The 14,223-nt window shown below is 39.5% G+C and overlaps 2 protein-coding genes across 3 annotated transcripts in view; one reads left to right on the top strand and one right to left on the bottom strand.

Annotated features, from left to right (window-relative positions):
* Window positions 1-2,645, bottom strand: part of FCHSD1 (FCH and double SH3 domains 1) — a 61,246-nt gene extending 58,601 nt beyond the window's left edge. For both annotated transcript variants that reach the window (XM_075209942.1, XM_075209943.1), the window contains exon 1: window positions 2,546-2,645. In XM_075209942.1, coding sequence (XP_075066043.1) covers window positions 2,546-2,566 — 21 coding nt within the window. In that variant the 5' untranslated portion in view covers window positions 2,567-2,645. The remainder of the gene's footprint in view (window positions 1-2,545) is intronic.
* The window catches only part of LOC142152881 (protein diaphanous homolog 1-like), a 418,442-nt gene that overhangs the window by 38,764 nt on the left and 365,455 nt on the right, over window positions 1-14,223 (top strand). The window lies entirely within an intron of this gene.

The following is a 14,223-nucleotide window of genomic DNA, read 5'->3' as shown; positions in this document are numbered from 1 at the left end:
AAAGTTAACCCCAGGCCCATGTTGCTTAATTCAGAAACTTACTAAATGCCTATCTTACTTATGCAATACAGAAAATCTGTACATGACACACATTTAGAAAGATACTTATGTGGTTGGGAGTATTCTACATGAATTGGCATAAAGATGTGTCACACATCTGCTCCTTACCATTTTTTTTTTCACAAAAACATTTATTGCAATAAATAATGGCTAGGTGTTAGTTATCACTGATCCCTGTGAAATCCTTTATTCAAAACACAACAGTAACAAATGCTGCTCGTGTGCTTGCCCTATACATTTATTTTAGCATAAATATAAAATATGCAAACTCAGGGCGAGTACACTGAATGCAGCTCATGCAGACCTGCAGAAACACACTTATATGCCTGTTAGGAGGCATATGTTTTGCACCTGCCATAAGGAAGGTGCCAGTACGCACTAATGACTTATTGTAAACCAGGTGCATATGCTGCTGATGCGGACGACACATCTCGCAGTGCGTAAGGCTGTGCACATGGGCGGAAATACGCTAATTTACAGGATTCTCATTTTAAGAGTAGTTTACTTCTGTTTTGCATCAAACTCTGAATCAGACCCTTTATGTTCTCATTGTGCTGGTGTGGCCTTCCTACGGAGACTCCAATGACATGCTTGTAGGTTAATTGACTTCTGACGAATTTAACCCTACTGTGTGTCGTTGTGGTAGGAAATATAGACTGCAAGCTCCGCTCCATTGGGGCAGCTACCGCTGTCCATGATTAGTTATACCCCATTCATACTGCACCAAAATCCCGGGTTTTTGCCGGGGCGAGCTCAAACGACCCGGGTCTTGGTGCAGTATGAATGGTACAAGTCAAAAATCCCGGGTCTTAAAACCCGGGATTTATCGAGGGGTAATTCCCGGGTCGGACCCGGGTTGCCTGCACTATGAATGGTGCAACCCGGGTTTTTCAACCCGGGTTGCACAGAAAACAAGCTGATTGGCTGTCTGCCTGTCTCTGGAGGATGATGTCATTGGTGGGAGCACGTGGAAGATTCGAGAAGGAGTTTAGGAGAAATGGTGGATGGTGGAGTGCAGATCAAGCTGAAGCAGAATCGGAGTTTGTTGGAGAATGACGGCCATGATGAAAAGTAATGTGGTAAACAATCACCACCCACTTTTGCATCATCTTTATGCGTCAAAAAACCAGTCACCTTTCAATGACATCACCATTTTTCAGCCAATGAAAACTGCTCTGGTGATGACTCCCACAAATTGCCAGGACACAGACTTGTGCAGTATGAATGGGGTCAACCCGGGAAATTCCCGGGTCCGAGGTGCAGTATGAATGGTGTTTCTGAGCTGGGACGCTCCGAGCCCCGGCAAAAACCCGGCTTGAAAAACCCGGGATATTGCCGGAGCGGCAGTATGAAAGCGGAAGTGCGTTGTGATATGTAGCCGCTAAATAAATAAGTATTGATAATAAATAAATACTGCATTCACACTTTTGCAAAAGTCTTCTTATACATCTACACTAAATTTCTGTCACACATAAATATGACTGAATACAACACTGCTGTAGACATTAGATATTAGTAAGGGATTTTTAAGAACAAGCGTTTTCCAAATTGAATTAAGTTAGTTGATGTGCCGTGTGCGAAAAACAACATTTTGCAACAAAAGAGAAACTGCATAGCCCACTCTCATTTCTTTCATAAACACCAGTATTTATCCTGGAAGATGAATATTTCTAAGTGTTGAAAGACGGAAGCAGGTCACTTGCTTAGGGATGATAATGAGCTAGTGCAAAACCAGACATCCATACAATCGCTATTTCTTTTCAAAGCTGTTCATCTTTCTCTTGCATTAATTCAGTAAAAGGTAGGATTGCATGATACATTTTAGAGAGGATCAGCAAGGCCAGTTTGACTAATTATTTTAAATATTTAACATATTTGATATTTAACACCCCACACCCTTCAGATGAGGCTGTTACTGTTAAAACAGGTGAGAATAATTCAAATATTGTTACTCTGCAATTAAAATACTAACATTGTATACTTTTCTTGTAACTATTTATAACTTGTTAAAATGTTGTTCATTTAACATTAATGTTTTAATGCTGCATATTTGTTGTGTGTGTGACCATTTTTAATGTGTAGCCTTTGTACATTTACAGATTGTCTCCATAGGAGATCGTCTGACCAATTGTTATCAACTGGCAGGTTATTTAAAGGTAGTATGTTTTTACAGTGAATATAAGTGTGTGCTAGTAGTATCTGTATGTATTAATCTAGGGGAAATTCTTAGTTACACGAATACTTGCAATATTTGTCCAGGATGAAAGTGTTAATCACATAGGGAAATACACAAATAAGTAATGATTAGGTCACACAACATCACAACATATGGGCTGTCAGTGCAGCGACAGACATGTCCTGAGTCAGGTGACTTAGTAACACAGACAGGTCCCTCTCCTGCTGGGATGACACCCAGAGACTGGCACAGGTATCTGTCCCTCCCGCACATTTACCCCATCCCCGCACCCAGGCAGCTCACACTCACTTTCCTCGGAGGAGGCTGCATCTTGGAGGATACTCTTCGGTCTCCTGCACTGACAGGACAGGGTGGCAGGAGCCCGGAACTCGCTTCACCTCCACCAATACTCCGCCCCCATCGCAGTTCGCCCCGCCCATCTGCTGTACTACTCTTCGTCAACCCCGTCCTCTGCTCATTAGCCTATGGACGCCCCTATCGCACTAGACCCGCCTACTTTGATAGAGTGCCCCACAGCGTTACGCCCACCTATTGCAGAAAAACACACCCACTTTTCTGATTCCCGCCCATTTTTCTTCGGCCGCAAACAGACAGCTACTCTCACGTAGCTCCTCCCAGTTTTATCAGTATGTCTGTCGTAGGCACAAAATCTCCCTGTTCACATCAGCGATGTCTCTGATGCAAACATATTAGATTGTACAGCTGCTCACACATGTTGTAGTGTAGAAGCCGGACAGGCTACATTTTAGGAGACTGTCACACTACCTAACAGTCAGGAGTGTTGAGAGAGGTGTCCTGCTCAACATGGTGGGGTACAGGGATGGGGTGCAGCTCCCCCCTCTCCCCCCTCTCCCCCCTCCCAGGGCCGGTCCTATAGCAGGCAACAGTCGACTGGGTGGGAGCTACCTGATTTTTTTTTTGCTTTAAAATGTTCAATAGTCCGTTGTATTATTAGAATTTGAACATGTTTTGCTCTTTTTCTGCCATATTTATACATTTTGCACAAAATAACTTTGCAAAAGTTCGTTTTTTCAAGGCTTTTGCTTTGTATTTTTCAGGGATATGAGCAAAGAACTGGAGCTGGTGTAAGACTAGACCAGTAGTTTTATATAATAGAGTGTGTTACGATTAAGGTTTCTAGCCCTGAGGTATTATCCAAAATCTGTGAAGGGTACCCACACTAAAATGTATTGCTGCATATTCTAAATTGTTTCTCCAAAGTTCCAGCATTAGCGACAGTGACAGCATTTGCAACATTTTGTTTAAGCCTTAATCTTAGCAAAAAAAGACTATTATTCTTCCAGCTATCAAGGATGGCGATTTGAATGCTAAAAATAACTATTACTGTCCCATTTGTACACAGAAATGGCATCCATATTATATATATATTACTTTCTCCCAGCCAGAGCTGTCTTAGCTCATAGGCACGCTAGGCAGATGCCTGGGGCAGCACAAGCATTGGGCCCCATAGACTTGCCTGTCTTTCAGTATATTATTCTGGCCTGGGAGATTAATTCAGAACCTTCAAACCCTCTTTATTAAAGCATTTAGGTGGACTAATTACCTCAGTATCAGCTGATATCTATTCATAGTAATTTTGTACTGTCCCATCTCTGTCTGTAAAATTTACTGAGTACCATTTTTATGTTGAATTTCTTGTTTTTCAACTTAAAGGCTCATGTTATATTGTCCAATCGTTTACGTGGATTCAGCTCTGCTGTACAGCATGGTTTTTATTTCATTTTTTTTTTATTGCAGAACTTAAGACACACACATAATAAAAAAAACAGAGTATTAAGATCCGAAACCAACAACATAAAGTGCATCAGTCCAGTAGAAAAGGCGCCTCCTTCCGGAGGCATCCACAAGGCAAGAAGCAAGTGAGGGCCAGGAGAATCTGAGGCATGGCGATTAGCGATTAATTGTTGAGAGAAATGGGTGGGTCTTGTAAGATGATTCTAGTCTCTACAGCATGTTTTTTAGTGTTTAAACACCGATTTTGTTTTTAGGTACCAATAAATATAAGCTTAAGTTTATCAATAATTTACATTTTTATTCCTGTGAGTGGTTGTGTAGGTAGGGTCCCAGTGCACTGCTTTGCCCGGGGGCCTATAATACTGTTAAGATGGTCCAGCTCCCAGCTTACCATATATAAATTTGCATAGGTGGGTGTTCCACATTTTTGCAAATAAAGTTTGTTCAGGAAGGTAAAATAATGTTCAAGAACAAAGTGTAAAATGGTGACACTGTATAAATAAGCAATAATAATAATAATAATTGTTTAAGGGCTGTTCTAGACAAGTATTAAAACAACATTTGTAAAAGTCTTTCTTCACTAATGGCCTGATTTTGAGTTAGAAGCAAAGAAAAGGAGCAACTTTGCACCTGGACAAGCCATGTTACAATGCAAGGAGTGCAAATTGAATGAATTTTTTGCATGCAAGGAAAATACTGGCTGGTTTTTCATGCAGCATACAAATACTTGATAACTTTATTTTTACACTGAAATTAAAGATGATCTATGACATGCCGTATCCCAACTATACATCTGTCTTTACATTTTATATTTACCTCCCCCCTCTAATACAACATGGTTTTGTCAAGGTGCAAAGTTACTCCTTTTCTTTTCTTTGCTCCTAACTCAAAATCAGGCTCTATTTCTGTAAATACATCCAAATAATTCACTTTATATTCTAGTGGATAAAACTTAGACTTTGTTTTTAGACCAGAGGCTGATGTTATTGACTTTTCAGCCTTATTCCAGTTTTAAAAAGAGATTCAGATTTAATTACCTTTTTTAGGTATTTTCAAGATAGATCAGGTACAAAACTACATTTATTTAAATCAAGAAATAAGTTCAAATCATTTGGACCTTATTTAATCATTTTATTACTTTGTTTACCTCACAATTTTCATCACATCTTTCTGGCCACCATTCCCAAGTTATCCTTTCTAGAACTACTTGCATAAACGATATATCATAAGTGCACTTCTCCCCACTGCTGTCTAGCACACCACTTGGAAACTTCAGAAAAATGGCTGCTGCTGGTATAACGCCATCATTAATAGAGACACACTGTAAGATAGACATTAATTCACCTGAAAATGATGTTATGGCAATACTTGATTTAGGAATAAAAGAGGAGTTCTTCAATTTATATCTTCATTATTCATCACCGTTCCCACCTTCTGTCTCAGGATATGGGCAGATAGTGATAAGGCCAGATTACTCCATACTGAATGTTATTCTTAGACTATTTTCTATGTGTGTGAAGTTGTGGGGGAGGTTGGGAACACAGAGGGCCTGATTCATCAAGATACGTATTTGCCAATTTTGAGCGTATTGTTTGCAAAATCACTCTGCACATGCCCAGAACCTGGAGATATGTCCGTGAACACAGCCCTGTCCGCTGCATCTTTGAAGGCAAAGGACACTTACTACAACTTTTAATTTCTGGGAGTGAACGGGGCCTAGAAGGGGCATTTTACCAGTCAATTTACTGCAGGGGCATGCCGAACCCTAGCACTGCGTATATCAAAGTTATTTGTTTTTCTGTCGTATCTCTTGCTCCAGCTAAAGGGCTAAGTCCTGATCAGTAGTGATGACGGTTGTGTATGTATACTAGAACATGTGTTTACAATCACGGGCAACTGTATAAATGTATTTTATGTTCAGTAGACATTAACAACATCCTAATAAATGTATTTAACGGAAAAAAAAAACATTTTAAATAAAAAAAATAGAAACACTTTTTTAACTGTTTTATCATTAATGCCTTTATTATTAACAGGTGACATTAGTTCAATCATTATTTTTATTTCTTGTGTGTTCTTTTGCGAATCCACATACGTATTGGACGCATCCTGCATCGTCTTATGTAGTAGAGCACAGCAGACCAATAGCACACGTATTTTGAGACCCCTGCCTTGATTAATTCGGGAGTATGCAAAGCCCAAATACGTGCATATAATATTAAATGGGAGTTGCGTTCTGAATGCGTGCCTTGATGAATCAGGTCCAGAGTGTTTAAAATCATCATATATGTGTGTATATATATATATATATATATATATATATATATATATATATCTTGTTGCATACATTATTTTACATTTTGCCTTGTTTCTACGTCTAAGGTAGGGCTTTTTGGGCGCAGTTCTTCCATGGAGAACACTTCTGGCCAGACTTCTCCGAACAGTTAATGGGTGTACCTGGGTCCCACTGTTTTTTCACAGTTCTGAGCCATAGTTTAGCTGTTCTTCCGCCAGTTTTAAGTCTCCTACACCGCTGTTTCTGTTTCAGTTAATGACTGTGCTTCAACCTACATATGAAAATGATGATCATTATCACCTGTTTGGTATGATTGTTTAATCATACACCTGACTATAATCCTATAAAATCTCTGACTTCATGCAAGTGTACCTAGAATAATTGATGCTGTTTTGAAGGCAAAGGGTGGTCAAACCAAATATTGATTTGATTTAGATCTCTCTTCTGTTCATTCACTTTGCATTTTGTTAATTGATAAAAATAAACTATTAACACTTCTATGTTTGAAAGCATTTGTACTTTGCAGCATTTTTTTCCACACCTGTCTAAAACTTGGCTCAAAGTATGTTTGTATTCTTGTTTGTTTGTATTTTTGCCTATATCCTGAATGTCATACTCAATTTTAATTTTATATATATATATATATATATATATATATATATATATATATATATAAAATGTTACTTTTTTGTTTTTAGAAAGGGGGCATGTCTAACAAAAAGCATGTCTAACAAAAAGCCCCACCCCTTTCAATTTCAAAATCCAGAGTAGCTACATTATGGAGACACTGGGTTTCCCATATTCCTTGTCAGCTTCTTCCCCTTTGATTAAATGGATTGATTGGAGTACTTAATATCCCAAGCATCTAGCCCCACCACATGTATCCTCCTCTTTGATAAAGCAACACTAGACTACCAACTTTTGATGTATAATTTTTGCTATTGTCTGAAGTACTTATTCAAAAGTGGAGATGTTGCCTATAGCAACCAATCAGATTCTAGCTATCATTGTGTAGAATTGACTAAATAAATGCTAGCTAGAATCTGATTGGTTTTTCAAACCCGCCGGAAAACTCTCAGCTTGATACATTTACCCCCTGATGTCTTTTCTCCCCTTTCTTCCCCTATTATTATGTATGTTTCTTATTTTGTTTTATCCTCAAAATTTCAATAAAAATTTAATTTGTCAGAAAGCCTGAGAAAAAATGAGTCCCAGCCATACTAATTGACATGGCCGCCCAGAGGAATTTTGGGTGGGTATACAGCATCTTTTTGAAGCCCCCTCAATAGATCCTTAAGACATAGTGTGTGGCTGCCACCAAAGGAGGGAGGCCACTCAGTGCTTCGGGTGTGGCTGTTCCTCTTTGGAGGCATGCTTAGTGCATGAGAAGCAGTAGGTTGCACCCTACCCCCTACAAACAGAACCTTGCATTGCCACATGCAAAAAAAGTAACACACAGGACACACTACACAAGCAGGCCCAGAACCCAGGTACTTTGAACATGCACGCTTCCACCTCTCCCCGGTACTCCGACTAATAATCATACACAGCAGCCTTTCCAATTAGAAGCTAAGCATATCACATGACTCACAAACAATGAAGCAGAACCATTGCTACTGCCACCAATAGCATTTGAAACATGTGACTATGTTTCTCTATTATTGCAGTCTTTAGTATATTTTTTAACCAAATATATACTTATTTACCCCCTTTAATCTGTGTTGAGAAAAATAGCCAGACTGTCCCCTAAATTTTGCTATGGGTCTGGCCCCTTGGCATGTCCAATTTGTAAAATTTAACTTATAAATCCAGCTCTGTTCAAAGTACTATTCCTCAGTACATCTGATATAAAGCAGCTAAATTAGCTGCGATCGCTGCTGTCTTGTTCTTTATGCATTTACAAAAGAATTGAAGTAATCTCAGTATTTTTAGTCTAGAACCATCTGTAAAAGAAAACTTTCACTGCAGTGTATTATCCATATGGGAACAAAAATGTTAGCAATTCAAAGAACATGAGAACACCAAATTAACTATATTAATAGATGGAAGCACATACTAATCAAGAAAACATTGAATGCCAGTTCAATATGTTCACCTTTACTACTGAGCTCATGTATCCATGCAGGGCAGAGCCGGACTGGCCACCTGGCACTTCTGGCAAATGGCAAAAGGGCCGATGGCTAAATGGGCTGATGCAGGTACTGGCCCAAGCAGGGAACGTATTGGCTATTACTTTTAGGACCCGACTGCTTCCTCAGTCTGTGCGCCCAAGTTAGGGCACGCCTCCTCACAACAGATGTTAAACAGGAACTGTTCGTGTGTTCCACAGTGGAATGCATGAACAGTTCCTGTTTGACACCTGTTACAGATAGCGTTAGAGACAGAGGGACTACTGCGCATGCGCGCACCTTTTCGAACCTGGACACCAAGGCAAGATTCATCAAGCCACCCCCCGCATACTTCAAGGGGAGATAAGGAACGTCCGACTAAGGGAGGAGAAGCTCTGCATTTACAGCAACATGTAAGTTGAGGGCACACCGTCTACAAGATTTCCTTCTACATCTTCTGGATTACTTTTGCTTTTTGAACAATAAGACTTTTCCTTAAAAAAAGGAAAAACCTTTTACTAATAATTATTTATCTTTCTGGAAATACTGAGAATGTGTCTTTGAACGGAGGGTACATCTGTGCGTATCAGACTTCATTCCTGTCAAACGTAATACATCATTGCCTACTATATACTGGAACTTTATTACTCCTTACCTACAGAGGACCCTGTTTTTCACATTTAAGACAAGCTTGCTTCACAATTTGAGACTTCACTTACATTGACTGTTAGCTTGGTTTAGGCTTTGTTTTACTACTATCAGGCATCACTTTGCAAGATTAGCATCTCTGGTGGAAAATATTTTTGTTTCACATGACATGTACATCCTGTTTTATTTGATATTGCTTTATATCTTGTTTCTTATTTGAGTCATAATATATTAGGCTATCTGTCTGTATAGTTGTAGACAGTTCTGGCCAGGACAGGAGTACAATTATTGATTATCTTTGTGTGCACATAATAGGGCCCCCAACATTCCAGGAATCAGACAAGCAGCAACTAATGACATCAGCATCCACAGATAGTGAAAGTGACAAGAACAGGTAGGAGAGAGCAGGACAGTCTGCCAACTGTCTTGAATCTGCTTGGGACAGTCCCGAATTTGGGTGACTGTCTCGCTTAGTCGTGATTTGACTGGAAGGACAGTTGGGAGATGTGACAGGATGGACCGCCTATGCCACCCTGTCTGTTGCTGCTGGGAACAGGCTTTTCAGCATGGAAGATATTTTCAAGCAGGTCTTTGAAGCAAGTGATGTTTATTTGCTCTTCACTGGTTAAAGGTACCAGTAATCAGGTCAGATGAAACAAGAAGAACAATTTTTCAATACAAGCCAGTGCTTTTTATACAGTTTGGACACAGCCTCAATGGGTAAGCCAGCACCCTTGAAATCTGAGCTATTTTTAGAATCAGGATTTCATGTGTTTACACAAAGATGGATTTACATGCATTGCAAAGCCAACAATATTTACACTTATCTATGAAATTCTAGAAATGCTGTGATGTCCTGCATCTGGTTTTCAGACGCAGAAAATCTAGGAGCCAGTCTTAATTAAATCTTCCTGCCTTCAATGTTGGACCTTCACACATCAAAAGATCTAATTAATATATGGGGCCTCTCTTCAGACAGTTCAGAATACACATTCCCACAGAATGTCACAAACCCCAAACAAGCCATTTACCCACATCACAATACACAAAAGACAGTTTAGTAAATATACCCCTAAGAGTTTCCCTACTCATTCTACAGGAAGTTCCCAGCCTGATGGATAGATAATGGGAATGTATAATGTATGTATCAACGCCCCTTGTTGACCACGCCCCCAACACAATGTGACCTTGCACTTGGTGCCGCCGCCGCTGCATGGCGGCACACAGTTTATTTTCTACCCATCAACAGAAGTGGGCCAGAGCCGATTTTTAGTCCCAGTCCGGCCCTGATGCAGGGTATGCACAATACTGTCTCCAGGGGACCTTGGAGCACTAACTGAATGTGATAATATGTAGTGTACTTTTTACATTTTAATTTCATATTCATGCAGGAAAATGTGAATCAAATTGTGAAGCTGGTATATTCTGAAAAGCAGGGACATTTTGAGGGACAACTCTTTAAATCTTCCCGCAGGACGACCCTGGGAATTTATTACAGTTGGCAACAACTGTAATACATTTATAACATTTTATAACATGTGAAAAATATACCTGTTTTCTGTCAAAAATGACCATAACCCCTTTAGTAAATAATATTGGACTTCTTTAAGCTTTTTTTGCACTAGGGATTTGAAAGTAGTAATGTCATGGTGAATTAATTCAATACCGTATGAGTCCATGTTCAGGTTTATAAAAAGGCCACATTGTCCTCTGCCTAGGGCAATAGATTATTAGTGTTGTAGTTTTCAGTTTTTCTTTTAATATTTTTCTTATTTTGTATATTAGATCTGACTAATTTCCATGTATTTATCTTCAAACAGATGGGATGTGTGGTGTTTGGGACATGGAAGTCTATAGGAATTGGAGGGGTATTATGGGGCGATACATAACAAATTTGCGGCTGTTGTTGTCCTCTAGGAATGGGAATACAATACTGCAGGTACAGGATCCATTAAATAGACTCAATAAAACTGTACAGTATCTGAAAATCCGAAGGAGCCAGGCTGGGAGTTTAATTAGCAAAAGCTCTTGGGATATAATACTGCAGGCACAGAAGTCAATCAGAAAAGGATTATTAGTTTAGATTATTAAGTGATGACAGAATAATTTTTCCACTTTATCATTTATATAACAATACTACAGAACACTACTAAATAATATTTTTTTTCTGCATGCATTAGAAGTTCTTATTTGCTGTTTTCAAATGTAAATACACACACAATATTGTGTCTGTCCACCATGAAAGGTATGTTCACAGTATCACCAAATATAATATGAATTATTTATCTTATTTTGCCAGTTCTATTTTAATAAAAAATACACATCTAATTTATAGCTAAATAGTTAATTAAAAAGAAGTTGTATTAAGTTAAAATTGAACCATGAGTCCTGACTTTTAGACTTAAGGGGATAACTCCAAGTACATTGTAGAAGGGGGTAACCAGTTCCTGTACGACTATAGACTTGTAGAAGTGCTTATAATATCGCTTAATGATGGGAGATTGTGGCCTGCTATTTGTCTTACTGCTTTTCCCAGAATAATGGTGTCAAGAGACTGTTTATCACATACATATTAGTGTATTACTTGTCTGTTGCCAATTTTAAGAATTGTGTCACACTTTTTAATTTTTTATTTAGTATAATAAGGTATAATAAATACTTTATTTTGGTTATATTCATATAATTTATTTACAATCTGTTAGGAACCCCTCTAGCCGGTACAGCACAACCCGGAGTCTGCTCTGCCAGTCAGGTGTTCACTGGAGCCCCTAGTGGTGGGGACAGACTTGGCCGCAGACTAGCAGAGGGTCGTGAAGTGTGTACCGACTAGGGGGAACCCAGGTAAGCGGAGTGAAGTCCAGGCAAGGGTCAAGGGCCGGCAGCAGACAGGGAATCCAATACACGATCCAGGGTCAAGGGTCACAAGCACGGTAGCAAGGTCCAGATACAGGCAAGAAGGTCAGGGTCACAGGATACACAGGCAGGGTCAAATCCAGGCAAGGGGTCATACACAGGTAATCAGTCCAAACAGGTTTTCTCCAATACTAACAGGAGCAGGGGCAGGTTAGCTGACAGGCAGACTGGACGCTATAACCGGCAGGGAGGCTAAGCCCTCCCTGCCTTATATACAGACTTTGGCCAATCAGGGCTTAGCCCTGCAACATATCACAGCCCATGCCCCGACAATAATCAGTCCACAGGCTATCTTAGCGCATGCGCCTGGCTGCCTCACTTGCCGGGGCGCACCGCTTGTTGGCAACGGTCGGGCCCGAGAACCGGAAGTGACGCCCCGGTCATCATGGAGACGGCCGGGACGTTCACTAGGAACAGGAAGTGAGTCGCGGCGGTGCCCGAGGCCGCGGCGGCTCCTGACACAATCAATGCTCCTTGACTGTCTGTTTTTAAATGGGAAATGTTGGTGTTCCATGAAAGACAAACTTTACTGGCAGTAGCTTTGCACACCAGGGGGTAGATTTACTAAAGCAGTCATAGGCAACCAGATACACGTCTGGGGTCTCATGGGTGACCCTCTAACCTTCAAAAGGGCATTACACTTAATCTCAGTAATAAGTACATACATTGAATGCAGGCATTTTTTATCAAGTGTTACAAGCTATAACAAACAAATATGACAATAAAGCAGGAATGGGCTAGGGGCCACAGGTGAAGGCTTGGTATGTGGCCCTAGGGTGGCCCAACAGTGACTGTTGCCGATCACTGTACTACACCTTCTAAAAAGGAAAAGTGGAGGTGTTGCTCCTGGAGGTGTTTCTAGAATGTACTAAATAAATGATAGCTAGAATCTGATTTGTTTCTATGCACATCACCTCTACTTTCCTTTTGAGAAGTTTTAACAAATATACCCCCTGGTGTTTCTAACCCGACTGTCATCAAAAAATAATGCAACAGGAAAAATATTCAGTAGGTCTCTAATAGTGAATGCATTTAACCAAAGATTAAAGCCATGTACGTAATTATGTTACATAATTGACCCTAAGGTTTTTAAATTAATATGTATAGTTTTTTAACAGTGGACTTAGATTTTAAGCTCTTTCAGTAATGTGATGGCAGACAAGGGCCTAGATAACAGAATAGATGAGCTATTTATGACACTTTTGAGGATACACTGCGGTGTTTTTCACACTCAATAAACAACGTTCTAGCATAACTTTAACGTCATCCATCAGGTGCTTTTATTATACTTGTCAGAGCAGCTAATGAAAAGTTTGTGTTTGTTCTTAACATTTTTACATTAGCCATTATGTTGTTAGACAATGTAATTTAACACCTCCCACAGCCAGCACTCATTTGATATATAATGATATAAGCTGTCAGAGCCAAGTGCTTCTACTCTTTTGGTATAATGGACAGGAGTCTTAGAGGTATATTTTCTAAACTGGAGGTTTGAAAAAGTGGAGATGTTGCCCATAGCAACCAATCAGATTCTAACTGTAATTTTGTAGAATGTACTAAATAAATGCTAACTAGAATCTGATTGGTTGCTATAGGAAACATTTCCACTTTTTCAAACCCGCAGTTTAGTAAATATACCCCTTTGTGTGTTTTGTCTAGTACCCCTCAACACATTATTGCTTGTATAAACAATGACTTGTTTTGGGCTGATGAAGCCAAATTAAAGAGGATTTCTCCTTCTACTAATTACAACTAGCCCCAAGACTGAAAACAATCTCTATCTAGCAAAATGGATGAAGTGATGCCTAGAGAAGACAACTGGATTTTAAAGGCTAGATTTACTTAGTGGCGTTTTGATGCAACCCCCACTTTTCAGCCATTTTTCTGTCGGTTTTAAAACCAACAGATTTACTAAAGGCCAAACCGCCATTTAAATGGCCAGAATTGATATTTTTGAAAACCATCACTCTACAAATCGCCATCCTGATTTTGGGTAACATACAAACAGCTGGATTTACTAAGCTGGGGTTTGCAAAACCGCCATCCAAACGGCCAAAACAAAAGAGGTGGTTGTGAGTGGTGAGACTGCTCAAACTGCTTAAACTGCTTATTGTTTTATCTACATTGCCATTGAGAACATAAGAGGAAGCACTGTTGACATATACATTTTGGGGGAAATCATTATTTATTGATTAAAAGGCAAATTCATTTTTAATTAACTTTTGGGGCACATTTTATTTTTCATT

The sequence above is a fragment of the Mixophyes fleayi genome, chromosome 4 (genome assembly GCF_038048845.1).
Source record: "Mixophyes fleayi isolate aMixFle1 chromosome 4, aMixFle1.hap1, whole genome shotgun sequence".
Taxonomy (NCBI): domain Eukaryota; kingdom Metazoa; phylum Chordata; class Amphibia; order Anura; family Limnodynastidae; genus Mixophyes; species Mixophyes fleayi.
The sequence above is the reverse complement of the archived record's forward strand: the minus strand, read 5'-3'. Positions and strand labels throughout refer to the sequence as shown.